Source organism: Herpailurus yagouaroundi, unplaced genomic scaffold, assembly GCF_014898765.1.
Source record: "Herpailurus yagouaroundi ecotype Mexico unplaced genomic scaffold, PumYag 28, whole genome shotgun sequence".
Taxonomy (NCBI): Eukaryota; Metazoa; Chordata; class Mammalia; order Carnivora; family Felidae; genus Herpailurus; species Herpailurus yagouaroundi.
In genome coordinates, this window is record NW_024412376.1 from 166,509,280 (window position 1) to 166,518,318 (window position 9,039).

At 56.7% G+C, this 9,039-nt stretch overlaps 1 protein-coding gene across 1 annotated transcript in view; it reads right to left on the reverse strand.

Annotated features, from left to right (window-relative positions):
• Window positions 1–7,688: 7,688 nt before the first annotated feature.
• The window catches only part of DOK7 (docking protein 7), a 28,023-nt gene continuing 26,672 nt past the window's right edge, over window positions 7,689–9,039 (reverse strand). The window contains exons 7-8 of the mRNA XM_040488949.1: window positions 8,764–8,892; window positions 7,689–8,529 (exon numbers count right to left, since the gene is read on the reverse strand). Coding sequence (XP_040344883.1) covers window positions 8,393–8,529; window positions 8,764–8,892 — 266 coding nt within the window. The 3' untranslated portion in view covers window positions 7,689–8,392. The remainder of the gene's footprint in view (window positions 8,530–8,763; window positions 8,893–9,039) is intronic.

Here is a 9,039-nt window from a genome sequence, read left to right on the forward strand (position 1 = left end):
TCCACGGCGATTCATGGGCCCAGCTGTGGAAGCTTCTAGAAAACGAGAGCATCTTTCTGACCAGAGGGTAGGCAGAGACTTCTAAAACAGGCCCCAAAAGGCTCCATCCATAAAAGAAAAAGGAACAAAGATTGCGTCTCATCAAAATCAGAAACTTCTCGTCAAGGTGTATCATTAAGACTGTCAACCGGCCAAGCAGAGAATGAGGAATGGTCTCAAGGCCATGTCTGAGACCGGGCCCAGGTCCAAAATTCCACACACCCGCTTTTTTAATGGACACGAGACTTCAACAGGCCCTTCACCAAACGACACATCCAGGTGGCCAGCAAGCACATGAACAGGTGATCAAGGCCATTAGTCATCAGAAAAATGCAAATTCGTGGGAGGAGCCAGCCCTACACACCCACGAGGACAACTGAAATGAGAAGAGTCCACGGCAAGGGTCGGCAGTTTCTTCCTGGAATTAAACGTTCGCTCACCGTGTGCCCTGCTGATCGCGTGCATTTGCGGGAGAGTTAAGGGGGTATGTCCTCCAAAGGCCTGTACAAGAATGTGGTGCAACTTGGCGTTCAAGTTTATCTCATCCAGTCCCACACAACAGGCAGAAAAGCTCCAGTGTGGGAGCAGCTTAAAAAGAATGAACAGCTAATGTAGCAATGGAGAGGAATCTCAACATGCTGAACGAAAGAAGAGGAATGTGAAAGAGACAGAGTCAATTGCTAGGAAAGGAGGTCAGAATAGTCACCTGCTGGGGTGGGCGTGGCCTCGAAAGTGCCGGAAGGAACTTCTGTGATGGGGAATGCCCTCTATCTCCTGGATGGTGGGGGCACGGGTCATATATGTGTAAAAGTGTGCCAAGCTGTGCACTTTAGATTGGTGTGGCTTTCTGTTTGTAAATTGTAACTGAGAAACTCCTCGGAGAGAGAAAAGTGCATCCGTGCAATGATACAGTGCGTAAGAAGCAGGGACAAGCTCTAGGGAATGTACGTTTGATGGCGGAAGTAAACCCCCAAACGGATGTGAAAGAGGAGGGCATCACACAAAGAACCACAGAAGGAGATGGAAAATCACGTACAAACTGAAAGGACAAGCCGGTGGCCCAGGAGTCAGGAGAGGAGAGGAGCAGGACCCAGGAGAGACCAGAGAGGAGACCTCAAAATGTCCAAGAAAAGCCCCTGAAACTGAAGAGCAACTTTCCAGAATGAAAGACCCCAATATAAGATGTGAAAGTAGTAATTGAAATTTGTTTTTGGAGAGAGGGTGTGAGTGGGGGAGGGGAAGACAGGGAGGGAGACACAGAATCCGAAGGAGGCTCCGGGCTCCGAGCTGTCGGCACAGAGCCCGAGCAGGGCTCGAACTCACGGACCCAGAGATCATGCCCTGAGCCGAAGCCGGATGCTTAACTGACTGAGCCACCAGGCTCCCTATAACTGGTAAATTTAAAAGCAGTGGAGGCAGAGACAAGATTCTGAGTATCCCGCAGAGAGGAGGACGGGGCTCAGAATGAAGAGTGGTGCTGGGAGCACCGCCAGCAGTGGGAGCACAGAGCAGCGCGGTCAAGAGTTTGAAGGAAAACCCTTTCCAGTCTAGAATCGTACACCCAGCCAAGCTCACAGTAAGCGTGAAAGTGGAGGTAGACGTTTCCTGAGCACGTAGGCTCTCAGACCTGCCCTCACACCCTGCCCTCGGCTCCTACCGGGGGAAGCGATCCTTAAAGGAAGAATCAAGTCAGGAAAGAAGACACTGGACCCAGGAGAAAGGGATCCGACCCAGAGAGACATTGATTGGGGGGGGGGGGAGGGGGTTAGAGCTGCACAGGAGGCTCCCAATGGGAGCAGGTCAGAACGTTCCAGAAGAGACTCATTCAAGAAGATAAAGTTGAGGGCAGCCTCATACGTTGGACTATCTTGAGATGTACGCAGCCGTGGGACAGCCGAGCGCGTGCGGTGGCCGCCGTGAGGAGTGGCACTCCGGAAAACCTGCGGTGGAGCTAGAATCCTCACGTGCCGACAGAACATGCCGTTGGAATATTGATCTGACCAAAATCCCGGCGTAAATGCACTGAGGGGAAGGAGGTAGGTGTGCACTTAGTGTGAGGACGGGCTGCGGGGGTGTGGGTCTAGAGATGAGGAGCCCAGACGTCCGGCGCGCCCGGGTTCAGAGGTGGCTCAAAGGACCTGGTGCGAGTGTCTGTGGAGTTGAAAGGGCGGGGGCGGGGCTGTCCGTGTCACAATCCTGGTAGGAAGGTTTGGCTTGAAATCACGTGGGATGGATCTCCGGTACAAGATACTTAAACATCCTCAAGCCAGTGTTACTGTCTCTCGATAACTCAGTAGGAGAGAGCAAAAGACCAAAGTGGGCAACTCGGGGACAGAAAGTCCCTGTGCCCAGTGAGCGCGTTTGTCCCACTAGTGATGGGGAGGGAAGGGAGTGACCCGTGAGGTGCCACCTGGGCACCACGGCGGCCCGTTCAGGGCTCTTCTCTCGGCGTGCATGTACAGCCAGCTCAGGAGGCGACGTGGCAAATCCCGGAAAGCCGGGACACGCGGGCTCCGACCCACCGCTCCCTCCCGCCGCGCCCTGGCCCGCCCGAGTGCCCACTCCCAGAGGCCATTGGAGCCACATCGTCCATGGTGGGGCGGGGCCCCTGGGTGTCCATGTGGACCCATGACAACTGGGTGGCACCTCGAGGTCGGGACCGCAGCAGAACGGACGCTGAGAAGAAGGAGGCCGCAGGGATTCCCACCGTAGGTGCTGTTCACACAGACCGACAGTGTGTGAAGGGATGGTGAGGAGGAGGTGCGGGGAAATGGGGGAGCACCGTCACCTCTGGGACAGAGAAGGGAAAGACCTGGCATGAGGGGCCTCAGCTTCCCCTCGGCCGGTGGGGGGGACGCATGTGTGAATCACTCTTTATTCCGATCTGTGTGTCCTAGCATCTCGGCGAGGCTTCCTTGCCCCTCCTGCAGCCCCCTCCCCAGAGACCAGGGGCATGGTCCTCCTGCTGGGTCCTCTCCAGTGAGCACCCGTGTGTACAGGCGTGGGAACAAACGGAAGGCTGCTCGTGCACCCCTGCACACCCCGCTTTGCTCCCCACTGGCGTCTCGTGGGGTCTCCCATCCGGGCACTTAGCAGCCTTTTGTTGTAGCAGCTGCACATTGCTTTCACCGCTTTCCTGCTGGTGGGCAGTCCCTCATATTCCGCTTTTCCAAGATGAGGTGTCCTCAGTAGAGGCCCTATGTGACAAGCCAGCCACCATATTCAAGTACGGATGGAGGTCCTAGCCGCGGCCGTCAGGTAAGAAACAGAAAGCAAACACATTGGAAAGGAAGAAGCGAAACTCACTATTTGCAGATGACATGATAACCGTATATAGAAAACCCTAAAGTCTACACACACACACACGCACACACACACACGCAGCCCTGTTAAAGCTAATTAATTTCAGTCAAGTCACAGGATAATAACAAGCTGTCAGGGAAACTAAGAAACTCCCATTTATAATTGCATCACATACATAAATCGTGTAGGAATAAATTTAACCAAGGAAGCAGAAGACCTGTTCACTGAAAATTATAAGACATTGATGAGAGAACTCGAAGACAAATAAGCGGAAAGATACTTTGTCCTCACGGATGGGATGAATTGCTATTGTTCAGAGGTCTGTACTACGCAAAGCATTCTGCAGATTCAGTGCAGTTCCTACCAAAATTCCAATGGCATTTTTCACAGAAAGAGAACAAATCTTAATTTGTATGGAACCTCAAAAGACTAAGGAACCAGCGCAATCTTGAGAAAAAAGAATAAAGCTAGAGGCATCGCCCTCCCTGATTTCTAACTACATTGCAAAGCTGTGGTAAGACAGTAGGGCATTGGCATAAAAACAGACACATGGATCAATAGAACGTAATAAAGAGCCTAGAAATAAGCCCACAACTTAAATGGTCAATTAGTTTACAACAGAGGGGCTAAGAATACAATACAAAAATGAGAATACAATAGGGGAGGGACTGTCTCTTCAATAAATGGTTTGGGAAAACGGGACAGCCTCTGGACCCCTACCTCACACCATGCACAAAACTAAGAATGGATTAAAGACTTGAAAGTAAAACATGAAACCGTAAAACTAGAAGGAAACACAGGCTGATAACTCCCTGACATCACTCTTGGTGGTGATTTTCTGGATTTGACACCAAAAGCAAAAGAAAAAAAGTGGGACTACATCAAACAAAAAAAGCCTCTGCTCGGCAAAGGAGACCATCAAGAAAAAATGAAATGACAGCCTTATCTGATAAGGAGTTAATATCCAAAATATATAAATAACTGAGACAACTTAATAGAAAAAAATTGGGAGGGGGGGGTGCCTCCTGGGTGGCTCGGTCAGTTAAGCGTCTGACTCTTGATTTCAACTCAGGTCGTAATCTCATGGTTCGTGAGTTCAAGCCCCAAGTCAGGCTCTATGCTGACAACACGGAGCCTGCTTGAGATTCTCTCTCTCTCTCTCTCTCTCTCTCTCTCTCCCCCTCCCCTGTTCACACTCTCGCTCTCTCTCAAAAAGTACATAAACATTGGGGCGCCTGGGTGGCGCAGTCGGTTAAGCGTCCGACTTCAGCCAGGTCACGATCTCGCGAGATCTCGCGTGATCTCGCGTGAGTTCGAGCCCCGCGTCAGGCTCTGGGCTGATGGCTCAGAGCCTGGAGCCTGTTTCCGATTCTGTGTCTCCCTCTCTCTCTGCCCCTCGCCCGTTCATGCTCTGTCTCTGTCCGCCCCCCCCCAAAAAAGTAAATAAACATTAAAAAAAGAAAAACATTTTCATTAAAAAACAGAGGACCTAAATAGCCTTTTTTCCCCAAAGACCTACAGATGGCCAACAGTCACGTGAAAAGATGCTCAACGTTACTCATCATCAGGGAAATGCAAATCACAACCACAACAAGAAATCCCTTTACACCTGCCTGAATGGATGTTATAAAAAAGCCCGGAAGTAACCTGTGTTGGTGGGAATGTAAGTCGGTGCATCTGCTGTGGAAAACAGGATGGAGGTTCCTCAGATCTCAAAAAAGGAAAGAAGAAAGAAAAGAAAAGAAAAAAAAAAGAAAAGAAAAGAACTACCACATGATCCAGCAATGACTCTTCTGGGTATTTATCCAAAGAAAACAAAAACACCAACTCAGATACCTGCCCCCCCATGTCCGCTGCAGCATTAGCCCCTGTAGTCGAGGCACGGAAACAACCGAAGAGCTTAAGTGTCCGTTGATGCATGAGTGGGTTAAGATCGTAGTGCGTGTGTGCGTGCACACACACACGCACACACACGAATACCGTTCGACCGTGAAAGAGGAAGTCCTGCCATTTGCGACAACGTGGATGGACCTGGAGGCCGTTATGTTAAGCGAAATAAGTCAGAAGGATGGATACCGTATGCTCTCACTCACATGTGGAATCTTGAAGAAAAACCGCAGAGCTCATAGGTGCCAGGGGTGGGGCGGGAGGTGGGGCCGGGCAAAACGCGTGAAGGGGGTCAAGAGGTACAGAGGTCCAGTGACGCAACGGCGGGGGGAACGTGCGCAGCACGGGAACCGCGGCTGACAACACTGTGTTGTATCTTTGAAAGTCGCTAAGGGAGGAGATGTTCGCTAAGGGAGGCAAAGGGAAATCTGGTAACTCTGCCGAGATGGACGGTTAAGGATGGCCGCACCGTGGTGACGCTTTCGCGGCACACACAAGTAGCGAATCCGTGTTGTACCCGAAACCGAGGCCAGGTTGTGCGCCCAAGACGGTGAGGTCTCCCATCTGACACGGATGTCCCAGAGCTAAGACACTAAGCCCAACCCGGCCTCCAGCTGCGTGCGCGATGCCGCAGGGCCCCAGCCTGAGCCCGCAAAGGCCAGAGGGCACCCGAGGGCGCGACAGGGAGGTGGGGCAGGCTGCGGGGATCCGGGCCGGGTCGTCTCTCACCTCTCCACAAAGGCGGGAGCCAGCCGTTCCCGGGCTCGAGTTGGGGTCCCGGTGAAAGTGGCAAACCAAAGCATTAATGGGACTGATCACAGCCGCAGCTTCTACCCAGGCCTTTTCCTTCGCCTTCAGACTTCCCCCCGACCCCCCTCCTTTGAGGAGGTGGATTTGAGGCTTGCCCCCCAACCGCCACCCCCTTCCCCCTGCACACCCCCTCCCTCCACTCCCGTCTCCTCCTTTGGCTGCCTCTTGAACAAACCCCTTTTCCTGCTGCAAACCTGACGTCTCAGAGATCGTCTCTGCTGTGTTTCCGGCAGATGGAGCTTGGGTTCGGCTACACAGGGGCCCCCAAACCCCTCCAGGGCCACACAGTGGCCTGTGCACCTCGCCTTCTGGCAGCTGCAGCCGCTGGGCCCTGGCCACTGAGCGCCGGGCAGCCCTTCACGGCTCTGGAAGGACGGGGGGCTGTCCCCCTGCTCTGCTTGTGTGGCCGCCACAGCTGGCTGAGCGCCCCCCCCCCCACACTCTGAGGCCTCCTGGGCCGGGGGGCGGTCACCCTTGGCCTCGGCGGAGGCCCTCCCTGCCAAAGCACACCTTCCTCACCCACGCTCATGGTGGCTGAGCCCCTCGGGGAGCTGTGAATGCCTAAGACATCCACGACCCTGTTTCAGTGTCACAAAAACACAGCAGCCTTATTTCATTTTGAGTAACAGTGGACCCCAGACACCAACCACTCATGGTCGCTGGTAAGGCCCAGGACCCCGAGTTGCCTGTCCCGGAGCTGATGTGTGCGGACATCTGAGCCCCTCCCACCCAGAGGGCAACCCCTCACTGCTGGAACCCTGGACCGCGGTGTGCAGGCCACGCTTCGCTCCCCACCTTGTAATTTGAAAGGGACGTCTACCCCAGAATCTTGTTCAGGGCGTGCTAGTGGGGGCCTCTCGGGCTGAGAGCCTGACTTGTTCACAGGATCAACCCTGAGGCCTTTGCATCCCACCCAGGACATTTGCCCCAGAGGCTCAGGGCCGAGCCTCCTTCCTTCTGCCTTGACTCACAAGCTTCCCCAGCAGTCAGGTGTCAGCTCAGAAGACCAGGCGAGGAAAAGGGTGCTGGTGTTGGGAAACCCACCGACCTGAGGGATCTCAGCCGAGGAGGACATACGGAGGGTCAGCCCCACGTGCTACCCTTGTACTGGCTGGGCCCTTAGTGGATCAGGGGTGTGGTGGGGGGGAGGGGTATGAATGGATGTGGATGAGTGACGAGTGATGGGTAATGGGCGGATGATGGATGCATGACGGGACGGATGGGTGGATGGATGGGAGGCATCTGAGGGGGCTATGGTGGAGACCCTGGTCAGGCAGAACAGACCCCATCTCATCTCTGAGATGAGGGTCAGAGGGCCCAGCCCGGTGCTTCCCTTTCATGACTAAGGAGGAATGTCAGGAAGCCCCGGGAATGTCTGGAAACTTCCCAACACCCAGATGCCCATCGGCCAGTGGAGCCACGGCCACCCCCTCCAGCTCTCTGAGCCATGAAAATGCCACACAACTTCCCCAAGGCCACAGGAACCACGGGGAGGAAACACCTACGGACGCCCCACCCAGACCCGCCAAGGTCGGGGGTAACCTCGGCCCTGAGCACCTGTGCTGTCTCAAGATGACAGAACCATGTCCAGGGTCAAGCGAAGCCACGGCCCGCTCCAGACACAGCACAAGAAAGAAGTCGCCTCATCCTTCAGGAAAATAATGTGCGTATTAAAAATAGAACATTAACAGTTTTGAACTATTTACATGACTCACTGTAATGGGTCTTAAGAAGCCGTGCAGTCAGGTGACCACGTGTGGGGGCGACGCGGGCAGCCGGACAGGTCTGAAGGTGGAAGAGTCCTCCTGCCCCCAGCGCTCGTTGGTGGCGTCACCCGGCACGGGACAGGGGTGACCCAGGAGGGGGCGCAGCTGGAGGCTGCTGCAGAGCGGGGGGGGGGGGGGGCAACCGGGGGGAGGCAGGATGCTCGGCATAGGCGGGGCCTGGTCCGGCCTGGCTGGGGCTTGGGGACACGTGTTTTCCGAGGACACGTCTGTCATCAGTCGGGTGGCCACCTCGCCCGTGGAACGGGGGCAGTTTGCGTCCCAGCGCCACGGAAACTGCTCTGCGATCCCCCGGCCCCCTTCGGCTGAGACGTGGCGCCGGCCCAGGTAACCAGCCGCAAGCTGGCGCCTGGACGCATGGCCCTTCCTGACCTGCCTGAGCTCCGGCGTGACTTACGGAGGCTGGGTCTGGGCGCCAGTGACCGCGGGGGCGGGGAGCGCGTGGGGTCGCGACCAGGAGGCCGCCGTCACGGAGCCCAGACCACCGGGGATGCGGCAAAGATGACGGGCCCCCCCGTGCCCTCGCCCGCCGCCCTCAGGAGGGAGGCCTGCTCTGCGCGGAGCCGTCCTCACCGCGGGGCCCCCTTCCTCCTCTGCTCCAGCTCGGGCAGCCGCTCCTCCCGGGTCTGTGCGTGCTGGGCCCCCGCCCTGTGGGCCGCCTCGGTGGCCGTGATGTCGATCTGTGTGTAGCGGGAGGCGCCGGCCCCTGAAAGCAGCCCCGGCCTCGGGTCAGCCCCGCGGGGCCCACGCCTCCCGCAGAGGCCTCCGCCCCGACGGGCCCGGGAGGGGCGATGGGGGAGGGGGGGGCCAAGCTGGGAGGCAGGTGGGGTGACGCCCTCAGGGGACACAGTCAGCAGGAGCGTGGACTTGGGGGCGTTGGGGGAGGAGCTCCCCCCGGAGGGGAAGGCCCCCGAGGCCCCCCGGGGGGGGGGGGACCCACCTCGGACCCCCGCGCCGGCGCCCTGCAGCTCCAGGCCCATGTAGTGCAGCTGCGTCTTGGAGGAGGGGCTGACGGGGATGTTCACGTAGGGGGGCACCTCCCCCCACGGTCTCTCAGGCCCCGCGGCTCCTGCGGGGAGAAAGGACAGTGAGTCTCCGGGGGCGGCCGAGGGCTGGGCTGACCCGGTAGACTATTCGGCAGAGAGCTCCCCACCCCCACCCCCAGCACCCGTCCCGTCCTGCGCCCCCCCACCCAGAGAGCTCCCCACCCCCCTCC